This window comes from Phragmites australis, chromosome 9 (genome assembly GCF_958298935.1).
Source record: "Phragmites australis chromosome 9, lpPhrAust1.1, whole genome shotgun sequence".
NCBI classification, from domain to species: domain Eukaryota; kingdom Viridiplantae; phylum Streptophyta; class Magnoliopsida; order Poales; family Poaceae; genus Phragmites; species Phragmites australis.
The window spans coordinates 26,986,887-27,001,564 of NC_084929.1; the positions used below are offsets into that span (position 1 = coordinate 26,986,887).

General features: G+C 43.7%; 1 protein-coding gene and 1 long non-coding RNA gene across 2 annotated transcripts; both read right to left on the minus strand.

Moving 5' to 3' along the window:
• Positions 1–8,591: 8,591 nt before the first annotated feature.
• Positions 8,592–10,040, minus strand: LOC133929810 (uncharacterized). Its single transcript, XR_009911661.1, has 2 exons — positions 9,428–10,040; positions 8,592–8,788 (listed from the first exon to the last, which is right to left on the minus strand). It is a non-coding gene; the product is annotated as an uncharacterized LOC133929810 (long non-coding RNA).
• A 2,780-nt stretch (positions 10,041–12,820) lies between these two features.
• LOC133929811 (uncharacterized) lies at positions 12,821–13,622 on the minus strand. The gene has a single exon (XM_062376578.1). The coding sequence runs from the start codon at positions 13,328–13,330 to the stop codon at positions 12,998–13,000; it is 333 nt and encodes a 110-aa protein (XP_062232562.1). The 5' UTR covers positions 13,331–13,622; the 3' UTR covers positions 12,821–12,997.
• Positions 13,623–14,678: the final 1,056 nt, after the last annotated feature.

A 14,678-nucleotide genomic window follows, 5' to 3' on the forward strand; every position in this document is an offset into this window, starting at 1 on the left:
CACCGACCTGTTACCATCGTTGTCGTTCATGGAAAAATTCCCCACCACCATTTTTCCCAATCCATCGCCACAGTGTGTTGTTGCCAAGCAACATAGTGGTTGCCGCCCTTCTCACATCGCGCAATGTGCGCCACCCGCGAATCGTGCCATCGCCACCCCACACTGTGGCCATCCCTAGCCACGGCGGTCGTCGCCTCCCTCCCATTTCCAGCCACCAATAAAGGAGCCAAGCTCTCTCTCTCTCTCTCTCTCTCTCTCTCTCTCTCTCTCTCTCTCTCTCTCTCTCTCTCTCTCCCTCCTCACCTCACCACTACACGCTCACCCTCCTCACTCCTCTCCCTGTCGCACCACCACACCCGAGTGCCATCATCAACGGTGAGCTCCTCTTTTCCACCCCTCCCCCAATTCTTATTCCTCTCTCACTCGAGAGCCAAACCCTAGCTGGACTGAGCATATATGTCGTTGTTGCTGAAGATCCTCCACCATCGCCTAGATCTAGATCCGGTCACTGTCCCACCGCCCCTCTTGCCGCCGGTAGCCACCACCGCCTCTATCTCCCCCACTCTATCTTTTCTCTCTCTCACTCGATCTGTCTGAGCCACCTAACTGGTGCCGCCTCCTTATCTCCTCCCTCACGCGCTGATAGTGAGCCCAGCTGAAAAAATGAGCTGAGCTGAGGTGAGCCGCCAGTGGGCCAAACTGAAAACTGAGGCTAGCTGTGAGCCAAACCGACACCATTCTATGGACCCGGTCCACCGTAAACCTACACAATAAAATTCATTGTTCCCATGGATCTAGTCCACAATAATCATCCGAAATATATTTTCAGCCAAAATAATCTCCGAAATCTATTTTACAGATTATTCCAGGAATATTCCCCCTTTAAATTTCCTGATTAATTGCTTGGCAAATCTTCCGAATATTATTTCTCTTCCTTCTAGATTCGATTTCAATGATTCTTCCATCGATATTTATCTAAATTCGAGATCTATCCAACCATGTGAGTGTGCTAGATGCACGTGCAATGTCTGTGCACCATGCCCAATCATCGAAGTGATTTGTACAACATAACTAGTACATTGTTAATGAACTATGTACATAGAAGGAGTGCTTGCTTTCTGGTGTTCACAACATGAGTTATATATATGGAGAAAGAGAGAGAACCATGAGTTTCAACTAGTGCTGGGACTTGGGTCGTACCGTGCCAACACAGTCCGGTCTCATCGTGTCTCATACCACGTCGTGCCATGCTCACTAGGTACAATTGGCCCATCTTGTCGTGTCGTGCCGGCACGAGTCAACTTAGGAAGGCCCAAGAATGGCCCTTGGCACGTCATGCCGTCGTTGTCCCGTGCCGGTCCCGCTCTATGTCGCCTAACAATATTTACAAATTTATCTTTTATCATCTCATACTTGTGTCTCTCATGCTCACACATGGTCCATATCGCTTGAAAATACTTACATATTTATCTCTTACCATCTCACACTTGTGTTTCTCATACTCACACATCTCTCTTAATGTCTTAAGCTTTGTATCAGAGAGATTAGAGGAAAGCACATGAAAATAATCATGCAGATTTTGTCTTGCCCATTTCATGGCGGCACGACACGTGCACAACCCAAGCCATCATGCCGTGTCAGCACGCCCACCGTGCCAAGGTCCTAGGCACGCAATGACCCTCGTGTTCGTGCCTGCTGGTCCAGCCGAAGATATTTTGTGCTGTGTCATGTTTTGGACCATGCCAAAACTCGTGTCATGGGCGACCCAGTAATGGCACAGCTCAAGTCCAAGCTCTTGTTTCAACTGTATGTCGTGTAGATAAGTTGTTTCAGGCTTTCAATCGGGGCTTGCGTTACGCGGAATATCGCACCGATTTGATGGGCCACCTGCCCAGTGACCTCATCTACTCCACACAACTCTTTGTTGCACACGGTTGCGTGAAGGATTTTTTATACTTAGAGCATTTCTAACCCACTCCCTATTTCAGGCTCCCTGTTCCGTCAAATAGAGAGCTCCCTACTCAAATTTGCCTATCTATTTTTCAGCGCGCTCCAACCTACTCCCTAAATATGGCTCTCTATACACCATTTTGTCGCATGTCCCACATGTCGGCCCTCTCTCTCCCTCTCATCTCCTCATTTTCCCCTGAGCAGCAGCTCTCTCTCCCCTCATTTTCCCCCTCCACCACGCCCCTCCTCCAGCACCAGGCCACCGCCTCCTCCTCCCTAGGGTGTTGCCTCCGCCAAGCTCTGCCCGCCTCCCCCTCCCCAGGCTACCACCTTCGCCAAGCGCCATGTGGCTCGAAGGAGGGCCCGAACGGTTGCAGCAATGGCGCCCTCGGCCTCTCTGCCGATCAGAGCTTGGAGGACCTTGTTTGCACTGGCTAGAGGACCTCGCGGCCATGCCTGAGTTGGGAGCTCTGGATCCAGCCCGTCGCCGTGCTTCAAATCTAGTTCACCGCCACGCTCGTCGGGCACAAATCAATGGCGCGAAGACTTCCTGTGCACTACCCCCGACCTCCTCCCGCGTCTGATAGCGAGTGGGCATGGCTCACCAGATGTGGCGAGCGATGGGGGGAAAGTAGCGAGGCGGTAAAAGTAGCAAGGGGAGTAGGGAGTGGGTTGGAGCTCGATTTTTTTGATTGGATCGCTAAAAGTAGCGATGGTGAATGAGATAGGGAGGCCGTTAGAGTTGCTCTTAGCGTCGCTTTGATGTTGGTGCGAAGAAGATCCCATGGTTGATAGGTGAGCAGATGGGTTCATTAGCACATGTGGAGGGACATGTGGCAGTCTGATAGGAGGTGGGATAGGTGGATTGAGACATGATTTGATTTTTTATCTTTAAATGCACTTTCTCTCAAACTGTAAGTCTATTTTCAAATCCGTTTAAATCAGTGTGTTATTTAGAATTAATGCAATAAAATAAGATCTAATATAAATATATTTTTTAAAATTGTGAATTCTTTAAATCCAATATTTTGAATGTACTCTAGACATGCTTAAGCTTTCGATCACAAGGGCCTCCATTCGCGGATGATCTTTTCTTCTCTTTTTGCAAAGGCTAAATAAATTATCTGCCACAGAATGCTGGTGATGGAGATGGACGCATTGTACTTCCTTGTGCTGTCTGCTGTTGGAGCTGTTCATGCAGGCAGGCAAAAGACTAACCCGCATGCCAATAAGGCAGACGTGATGAGCACGAAGACGAACGAGGTGGTGAGAGCGCTTAGGGATAGAAACGGATCGATTACGTATGGAATCGAATTCGGATAGTACGATTTATTATATTTTAATCTGAATGTGAATATGGATTCGGATATCATCGAATACGAATACGACTCGGATAGTTCGAATACGAATCCGCATTCGGATATCTACTCGATCTTCGAAATTCAGATCGGAAATTTAAATTTTTGAAATTTTTTGACTGAAATTTGATAAAATTTGACTGAAATTTGTTCTAATTTGATTGGGCCGGAATTTTAGAATTTTTTTTCAAAATTTATGTTGGAAATTTAAATTTTTGATCAAATTTAACTAAAATTTGATCAAATTTGACTGAAATTTGTTCCAATTTAATTGGGTTGGAATTTCGTTCATATCTGAAATTTTTAAAACTTTAGCAAAATTTGGTTCCCTGGTTGGTAGATACAGATACGAATCGGATATATCTCGAATTCGGATATCCACATTTGAATCCGAATCTTCAAAACGAATTTGGATATATTTATTTTAATATCTATTTCAGAAACGAATACGAATACGAATATTTATCTGATAATTCAGATTTTTACCGTCTATTTCCACCCTAGGAGCGCTGACTGACTCGATGATTGGCTCAAGGCATCCGCCGGCTAATCATGTTTCGCTTCTGGGATACCCAATGAATCATTGGGCAGTTCATCCTTAAATTTGACAAGATGTATGCCCAGCATCTTGCAAGTTGACTTCCAAGGGACTACTCGACAGCAAGCCGCATTAATTCTGTCACTCGTCATCCGCGTCAAGATTCCTACAATAGTAATTAGCGGCGGAAGGGCTGTCAAATCGTCGGCAGTACGTAGACTGTTTGGATCGCGGAAGAAAATTATATGAGACCTTCTGTAGAAAGATCTTCGTGAGATCCTGATCCACGCCATTCGTTCTGTATCCAACGGTCTGATTGAACACATGTGAGAGAAGTAGAGGATACGTGTCACACGCAGTGGCGGACCCACAGGGTGGTCCTGGTAGGTCCAGGACTACCCTACTCCAGCCCAATCTTTAGCTCGGTTCGGAAAAAAAATAAAAAGCCCAAACGTCAGCGTCAAGCCGCAAATCGACGCTTCAGTTGCCTCTCGCCTCCTCGCCTGGCGAGCGGAACCCATCTGGCATCTACCCGATCCGCGGATCCAGCGATCCCGACTAGAGCGCAGACGGCCGAAGCGGCGGAGCCGGACGCGGGACTCCTCACGCCTGCGCCTGCTGTCTAGCCGCCTACGCCAGTCGCCAGACGTCAGTACCGTAGACTCGCAGAGGCGCAGCGTAGACTCCAGCACTCCGCAGTACGCACACCGCCCACGCGCCTACGCGACTACGCCTGCGCCCTGCGGCCCTGCGTTGCGCGGCTACGCCAGGAGCCCAGGACTACCAAGTACCAAGCGTGACGCGGTGATGGCTAATCGCTGAGCCGACAGAACCATCAGAGTGCAGCTGCGCAGGATTATCAGCAGGAGCGTGAGAACTGAGACGTGAGTGTGTGACCGCTTACCAGAGAAGCTGGACTAGTTGATTTGACCACTGAGTACTGAGTGCTGACTACATTGGGAAGAGGTGATTAGGTGAGCTAGCGTCAGTTGTTTGCCTGTTTCACTTTTCATGTCAATATGTCATGGTCTATGATTCCCATGTTTCCATATTGTGCATCAGACATCAGTGCATTGCAATATTGATTATCGCATGCCTGCTAGCGCCCAGCTGAGCTCTTGTCTTGTGTATCGATCAGGTTCAGGTGACGATCTTGCAGAGATGAAAAGGCACGGAGATATTGCCTCGCTTTTCCGGAAACATGAAGCAAAGACAAAGAAGATTGCGACTGAAAAGCATGCTCAAACTCAAGAAGAAGAACCATCTCGTGTTCCGGTTATGGCTGAAGAGCAATCTCAAGAACAACTACATCATGTTCTGATTTCGGTTGTGTCCGAAGAGCGACCTCAAGAACAAGAACCACCATCAATTTGTGATGTTGATCATCTCAAACATGATCCTGGCTTAAGAGTGCCTATTGCAAGCTATAATGTCAATGATCAAAATGCGATTCGGAGAGGATATATTCTAAAAGGTCCATGCCAACCTTATGCCCATGATTACCCAACAAGGAACATATACGGTAAAGATCGTCGCTTCAGTATTATTTGGTTTCATAAATATCCTTGGCTTGAATATAGTATTGAGAAGGATGCAGCATTTTGCATGATATGTTATTTGTTTAGCAAGGGAGGCAGTAAATTTGTTTAAGGGTGGTTGGAGAAATTGAAACATAGGTAATGATGCACTTGAGAAACATGTGGGAGGTATAGATAGTGCTCACAAAGCTGCGCAAGAGAGATATGATTTATTTGTGCAAGGTAAACCAATTGATGATGTTATTCTTGAGGTGTCACAACATGATCTAAGTCTCTACAAGGTTAGGTTAACCTATTCACTTAGATGTTTGAGGTTTCTTTTGCGTCAAGGTTTGCCATGCTGTGGACATGATGAAAGTGAGGAATCTAGCAATAAAGGAAATTTTCTTAAACTTTTGGACTGGCTTGCAGGAAATAATGAAGAGGTTAATAAGGTTGTTCTGAAAAATGCTCCAAGAAATTGCATTTTGACTTCCCCTAAAATACAAAAGCAAATTATTAAATGTTGTGCAGGGGAAACCACTAGACACATAATTGAAGAACTTGGTGATGACCACTATGCAATTCTAGCTGACGAGTCTAGTGATATATCACATAAAGAACAACTAGCTCTTTGTTTACGTTATGTTGATAAACTTGGAAGGGTATGTGAGAGGTTTCTTGGAGTAATTCATGTAGCCAATACTAGTTCTTTGTCACTTAAGACAGCAATTCAGTCTTTACTTGTTAGTCACCACTTGACTCTTACTCAAATTCGTGGGTAAGCATATGATGGAGCTAGTAACATGAAAGGAGAGATTAATGGGCTGAAAACATTGATCATGAAAGAGTCTCCTTCTGCTTATTACATCCACTGTTTTGCACATCAACTCCAATTAGTTCTTGTTGCTGTTGCCAAGGGAAATATCGGTTGTGCTACTTTCTTTGGACAAGTTTCTCGCTTGCTGAATATTTTTGGAGTTTCTTGTAAGCGACATGACATGCTTCGAGATGTTAGAGCTCAAAAACTTAAGACTGCACTAGAGTTGGGTGAAATAGACAGTGGGAGTGGATTAAATCAAGATATGGTAATAACTAGGCCTGGTGACACTCGATGGGGTTCTTATTACAAAACTATTTTGCATATTATTGATATGTATTCTATAATTCGAGAAGTACTTATAACTCTTGGAAAGGATCCCAAACAAAGAGATGATTGGCCAAACATACATGCTATGGTTGATGTTTTGGAGTCATTTGAGTTTGTTTTCAATGCACACTTGATGCTTATCATTCTTGGATACACAAATGAGTTGTCTCAATCTTTGCAAAAGAGGGACCAAGATATTGTTAATGCAATGTCACTTGTGACTTTGGCGAAGGGAAGACTGCAACAAATGAGGTCTCATGGGTGGAAAGAATTCTTTGAAGAAAATGTTAAATTATTTTGCATTAAACATGGCATTGATATTCCTGCATTGGATGGTAGATATGTGCCTCATGCAAGATCCCCACGGTTTTATCCGGTTCAAACAATTGATGGTCATTATAGAAGAGAAGTATATATTGGTGTCATTGATCAAATTCGGCAAGAGCTTGATAATCGGTTTGATGAGGTAAATATGGAGTTGCTTATTTGCATATCAGCCTTGAGTCCCTTCAATTCTTTTGATTCTTATGATGCACATAAAATCCTTAGGCTTGCCAAGTTTTATCCTAAGGACTTTTCAAGTGTGGAATTGATAAGACTTGAACTCCAACTTGATAACTTCATTGATGACATGAGGAAAGATGATAGATTCAAAAGCCTAAACAATCTTGGTGAGCTCTCTATTGGGCTTGTTGAAACGAATAAGCATGTTATTTATAACTTAGTGTATTTGCTTCTTAAGTTGGTATTGATCCTACCAGTGGCGACTGCAAGTGTTGAAAGAGTATTTTCGGCATTGAGTTTAGTGAAGGGTAAATTGAGAAATAGAATGGGTGATGAGTTATTGAATGACTGTTTAGTCACATATATCGAGCGAGATATCTTCTCCAAGGTAAGTGAGGATGACATAATCAAGTCTTTCATGACCATGCGAAAGCGCAAAGTGAAGAATCTAGAATAGTATCGCAATATGATGTAATCTTCATTTATGTAAGACCTTATGTCATGTTGAGACTATTTATATTACGGTTTTATAAATTTAGAATTTATTGTTGAATTTATGATATTATACCGAATTACCGAATTTATATTATCTTTTGTCCAATTTTATACTCTTTTACCAAATTTATGGTTTTAAAAATTTAGATGCCTACCCTATGAAAAAATCCTAGGTCCGCCATTGCGACTCGTGTTGTGTGTTTGCCTCATGCTGCTCATGGTACATTCCTCCTCCTGGTGACCTAGTGGCCTGGTAAAAGAAAATATCTCAAGTTGCAACAGGTGTTTGTTCTTTGGTTAACTCCATAATGCTGATCGATATGCTTGAGTGCTTGACTCTGATCTGTTGCTGTGTTTGATAGACCGAAAGGAAGCTAGTTAGCATGCGCATTTGATAGTTTGAGGCTGTATTGTGTTCTATATATGTATGTGTTCTATATACGAAAGGAATTATACCTTGAACTCAAGACATCATGGACAAATAATCATTAGACATGCCCTACTAATCAACTCACGCTCACATCACTACTTGCATGTATTCAGAGTATTATTCTTACGAGTTGTTTATAAGATGCATCAAATGTAAAAAAAAAAAAATGCCTCTAGAGAACAAAAATGCCTCAAACAACGTCTCTATACAAGATATTGTCAATTACAAAATGTCATAAAAAAATATCTCTATCTCCATACCATTTTTGTATTGACAATTTAAAAAATGCCTTGAAGAATGCCGGTACAGTCCATTACATATAATCTTTATCCACAATTCTTAAATAGTATCTCTATGTTTGAAACACGTTCTAAAGTGCCACTACTACATAAATAGTTATCAGTGCCGGCTCAAAAATGCTGTGAATGGCAATTTTTGAACCGATACTAATTACTCGGCATTGTGTGAACCAACATTGATAATGAGTGTCAATACCGGTCTATAACACGGAACCGGCACTGATACGATGACTATTAGTGCCGGCTTTTTGCATGAATCAGCATTGATATGCATCTGTCAACATACTTAAATAAGCATTCATACATGTGTTGTCATAAAATTATACTAGTAGACTGGTTGTCATAAAAGATAACATAATATATCACTGCATTTATAACTGAACAATTCTCAATTATACTTAGATAAGCATTCATACATATGTTCCTTTACAAACAATTTGTAAGTCAAATGTCCTACACCTATACAATGACATAAAAAAGAATGTCAACACAGATCCACATGCCCAAATAGTGTCCAATCTACATTTAGATTGATAGTCCGCAAATCCTGAAAAGTGCAATGGAAAAATTCACTCTACATAAGTTTGTGAAGATATTAGCAATTATATATGCTGCATATATATGAAAAAACATAATGAAATTCTGAAAAAGAGCAAGGCAAAACATAATAATGTCTGATTCAAGATATATATAGACTTGTTATCTACATATAAAATGAGACATGTCACATGCTCATTTTCTGTTAAATATAATTTTCAGAGTAAAGCTAGTTTAAGCAAACAAAGATGCCAATTGCAATAGCTTCAAGTGATCTTCTCCTAAGTCATATTTCAGAATTGAGCATTAGTATCAGAATAACTTGAGAACATATAAGTCAAAAACTGAAATGAGGTCATTATCCTAACCAGAGTTCTAGTTCAAAAATAAAACTAGAGATCACAACATAGTGAAGTCCAGCTCTTACCCCTCTCCAATACAATCAAAGATAATTTTTCCTCTTACACGAACTTGTTCATTTCTAGAGATGAAATCACTTATAATACTAATGTAGTCAGGACAACAAGAAAAACAAAATGAAATTTTACTACTAAATTTTCACACACGTGTATGCAGAGCACCAAATCCTAAGCAAGTAGGCTACTACTAAACTAAAAAACAGTAGTGGATGTATACGATTTGTACTCACGGCCTCGATCCCGTGCTGGAAAGCCAGCTTCAGAGCCTTGTCGTCTCTGGATAGACCCTGACCCACCTGTGTAAAGCTCACAAACACAACAACTTCAAGAAACAAAGGAGAAATACAGAACATAACAAGCTTTCTTGAGGTAGCAATTGAGATCTTGGATGCAATGAGGCTGACGCGGTTCTAGCGTGAGGCGGCTGTCTCCGGCTTGGGTTCGTCGAAGAAGGAGATGGTGCTGTGGCTGAGCAGCGAGAAGTCCTGCGCTTGCCACCTTCATTCATCCACATCAAACCTTTATCAGTTTAGTTAAAAAAATTCCCCACAATCAAGCCTCAGCTAGAACCATCAACAAGAACCAAATTAGGCATTTATTTGGGAGGACAAAATCTCCAAGAAAGAAGCACCTTTACATGGAATCCAACTCATTGTACAGCAAGAACCAAGGGTTTAAAAAGCAAGATGTAATTGGGGAGATCTTCAAGAAAGGGACAGCTCTTCTTTACCAAATTAAACAGTGCAATCGGGAAGAAATCAGAGCCAAAAAGATTCGAGAGTAGGATCTAAAAACCAGAGCTCCTCTACAACGACAGCGGAGTCGGCGAGCTTCCACCTAGTCCGGTAGAGAGAGATAAGGCTGAGAGCTCCATCGGTGAAAAGATAAGGCTAAGCTACTTGTACGCGGATTTATTCATGAATATATTTTACCTCCGTAAAATTTTGAGTCTAGCTCCTGCTATTCACTGTAGATCCTAATAATGAACCGACACTAATAACTTTTATCAGTGCCGGTTCAATCTGGTTCAATCATTGATTGAGTTTAGAATGTTAGGAACTGGTACCGATACTTCAACAATACCGGTTTGTGCCTAACCGGTACTGATAGAGCGACACGGATGATCTATTCTGTTGTAGTGTGCCACAAAATATCTCCAATATAATATGTCAATATATAGAGACAAATTAGAAATTCTTTTAACAAAGTGCCTCTAATTAGCCAGTTGTCAGCTGTCATCAATGTCAACTCCAGTTAGCAAATGTAACCACCTTTGCCGTTGAGCTTTAGCAGATTATGTAATCATCTGTCTTGGCGTGAGCTGATCTTTTGGCAATAGTATAGTTTGCTCGTGTTCTTCGTACGCTACTTGCAAGAAAACTACATTTAGTCTTATAAAATAGATGAGTTATAGTAGATTTGAACAATCTTTCTCGTACTTTTCACATGATCAAACAATCTATAATCAAAATTGATCTCCCGCCTCCTCCCTCTCAATTGTTTGAAAACCTCCAACCAATTTGAAAACCTGCAATTAATAAGCGTTATCCATATTAAAAAATATAATACACTATTATTTCATTACATGTATATCTAATACCTAGAATCAATCTATATCTTCTATAATAATTAGATATAGAATGCAAGAGTTATACATGAGATTTTGATATCTACCGTCCATAAGTCTTAATACACAGCTCAAATTCGTACTTGGATCCTACTAATTACGAAACATAATCAAATTACTTGATCCCCTCACCTGCAACAATCAATCACCTCCAATACCTTACTTGATCACATCTAGCTCCGAGCTCCCTTCACCATGTTATGTGTTGGAGATTAGCTTGACCTCCTGCCATTTCCTTTCATTTTCGTATCATTTGCTTTCCCTGTGTAAAGATGAGTATGTTTTTGTTATCTTAAATTGAGAAGCTCGTCTTTTTGTTTTTTAATTATTTTTTCTATATTTTTTTTCTGTGTTATAATATTATTGATTTTACGTGTAACATGTACCCAGTAATGATCAAGGATTACACAAACGAACATAGCAAACTGACTCGGATAAATATTACATTATGATGATGGACTGATTAATCTCATCTGTCGTGACGTAACCAGGCACTGTCTACATTCTCTCTGTATAACATGGGCATGTATAGTTGATCACAACCAGGAAAGTCAGCCGTCTCATCGATCGTCTCCATATCCGAGAGAGGAAGCGAGGCACATAGGATTGATTGACATGGATATTGGCGTGATCGTCCTTCCCGTCGTGATGGGGTTGTTCGGGGTGGCGAGCGCCGTGCTGGGGTTCATCGCCGATGCCAAAAGGCTCACCGTAAGCACAACACCGTCTTTTCTTCCACTCTTCAGTTCCCGTGCATTTCAAACGGCATTTGCGGTGATGGATGACTGACTGTTCTTGCAGTGGGATGACATCGACATCAACGTGTATGGCGCTGATCGCGGTCCCCCTGCTGGCGGTGGCCCAGATCATCGCCTCGCTAGCCGGCGGCTGCTGCAGGCCACGACACGGCGCTTCCGAGTCCAAGCGGGTCACTGGCATCATCTCCGCTGTCCTCTCATGGTGTCCGCACTGGTCTGTGCTCCGGGTCACTGGCATCATAGCGGCGCTGCTCGCGGGGTCGTTCTACTTGAACGGCGCTGTGTGGAACGCGCCCGTGACAAGGGACATCGAGGCGTGGTGCAGATTACTCAGGGCCGGTTACTTCAGGCTTCCGGCCTTGCTGAGCCTCGCCGCCACCGCGCTGGCGATCTTGTCTTACATCACGCTCCGCGCGCAGGCGCCGGCACCTGCACCGGCAGCAGGGGGGGCCGAGCCCAAGCCCGATGTCCCGCAGGAGCCGCCGACCGCCGAAGCGATCGCGGTCGCGGAGCCGCGGGGGTACGGGCAACGGCAAGAGCCGCTCCCAGTCCCAGAGGTTCCCGGCACCCTGTGGGAGGATACGGTCAGGCATGGAACCCACAGCGCTCTCGTCCTCGGCGTCAAGCACAGCCGGCATTCGAAGTGATGATGGCCTGAGAAAGACAACCTCCCAGCTCGCGTTGAATCGGATGTGTGTGTAGAGTTGATTCCGGGTTAGTGTTTTATTAGCGTCTTTGTCTATGTGCCCAATCTGTACGTGCAATGTGTGTGTCAATCTGTTATGTCCTAGGTCCTGTTTCAAACGTAGGAATTTCACAAAAAACTGTATGGCTCGTGTACGAATTTTGTAAACTTCCCGCGTTCCAAACCGAGTTCGGGTGCTCCAGAGTCCAGAGTTGTTCATATTTTTTTCAGCAAGCGCTCATTGTTCATGACTTTAGCTACTGGGTAAGTCGCACCAGGAACAAGCGATTCAGGACTTAAAGCTGCTGCAATGATTCTCGCTCTTGTTTACCAATACTTAAACTTATGGATAAATTTCTCTTATGCCACTGAAAATTTTGGCATATAATGTCGTTGAGACATTAGTAGCATATAAGAAAACTGTAAAAATTCGCAGTGACGGAGGAATTCTCCCTAAACTTATTTGTAATCGGGGACGCAGCCTATGGGCAATGCACGAATGATGGATGCCGGTATGCAGCTTGAGATTCTGAAACACTAATCACTAAGCATTGTGATGATGATGTTGATGGCACGAGTACTAAACTATGAACATGATGTGATGTTTTTTTCCTTTATTTCTTGTGATTACATACAAAGTCTTCACAGACACACACAAAACCTCAGTAGAAACTGCAAACGAAAACCAAGTGGCACAAGGCGTCATCACCTCTGCTCCCGGCCATTCCGTTCAGAGCGCGGAGCCGCAGAAGGGGCAGAACCGGAATTGCGGGTCGACGGCGCGGCTGCATGCGCCACACCGCGCGTCGCGGGGCAGGAGCGGTGGCGGCGGCGGCCCTGGTTCTGCGCCGAGGGGGGACCCGGGCGCGAGGAGGCCGCACTCGCGGCAGAGGTAGGCGGGGTCCTTCCCGGGCCACCGCCGGACGGGGACGAAGAAGAGCTTGAGCACCTTCTCCGTCTCCACCAGGTCCGCCGCGCCGCCGCACCGCAGGCACCGCCCCGCCGCCTCCTTGAGCACCCGCCCGGCGCCCTGCTCCACGCCGCCCACGAAGAAAAAGAACATCTCGCGCGCCGGACCCTGCTTCCTACCCTTCTCGGAACTCGGTGGCGATGGCTCCGCTTCCTCTCTCGATCTCGATGGATCTCGGTTCGATTCGAGGCGGTGGGGGTTTTGTAAGGCTTGATCTGGGCTTGAGCGAATTAGCTATCGGGACTCGGGAGAAGGGGGGGGGGGGGAATTATCTCGAGAGCACGGATTGGGATCAAATTACAACTCGCAAGAGCTCGATCGAGCCTTCGAGATGCTTCATGCTTGTCTTGCGAGGCAAGATGGTGGGTGCTCGGCTTTTGTTGGAGCGACGGACCATGGGCCGGGACAAGCTTGCGGCGCTGGTAGCCTATTTGTACGTGGACTCGAGACGGGCCGAAGAGGAAGGAACTTCATGGGGATATAGTCTTCAACGTTGTTTGGAAATAATGACTCTTAGGTATATTCTTACTATCAAATAAATCTCCTTAAAAAGGTTTTAGAACTAAAGCGCTTCCTATTTTATTTTAAAAAAATCATATGAAACCACAGTTCATCTATAAATATTGTTTCCAAAAGATCGAACAATCAGAACATGCATGGCTTAGAAGGAGGCTTTTAAAGCACTCCTAAATCTTTCCACCACTAAGATGAGTCTCTTCATTTTCTTCTCCCCCCACCGTGCCACTTGGTCTATCGAAGAATTGTGCACAACTGCAAATATTTATAATGTAAATAAAGGGATACCGGATACCTATGTGATCGTCTAAGGATATCGCAAAGAGGGACACGGTATTTATATAGGTTCGGACCTCTGAGTGGATAATATACATATGTCTTGTCTTTCTTTGATTAATCTTAAGATCGGAGTTTACAACATGTAGTGCGCATGGATTTAGTACTAAAAAACTAGACAGATTTCTCCATGTTCCTACTACTAAAGCCCTAGTGAGATGAGGATTGCTTCTGCCGTGGATCTTTGATGGGTGTTGATGGTTCTACGTCACTAGGATTGATCTGGAGTCTCATGACTTCGTAGATTTGAATGCGCGAGTTCCTATGAGGCTTGTGCTTATAGAAAGGCTTCTCTCCTGGACGTAGCCCTCCCCTCCTTTTATAGTTGGGGGAACTCTGGCGTACTCTATCCGGACTCCTCCGGGTGCAATCTTTCTAAACAAATGATCTTCTGGATATCTAGGAAACCTTCTCTGAATAGAGGATGACATCCCTATTCGGTACGATTAGTTTTCTTATACTTTAGCTCCATACCCTACTCTGTGGTGATTACAATACACACTAGATCGAATAAGATATACAAGATCATCATATACCCCTTATAGATATATGGTATTTATAGAATATATAATAATAATTATATATCATC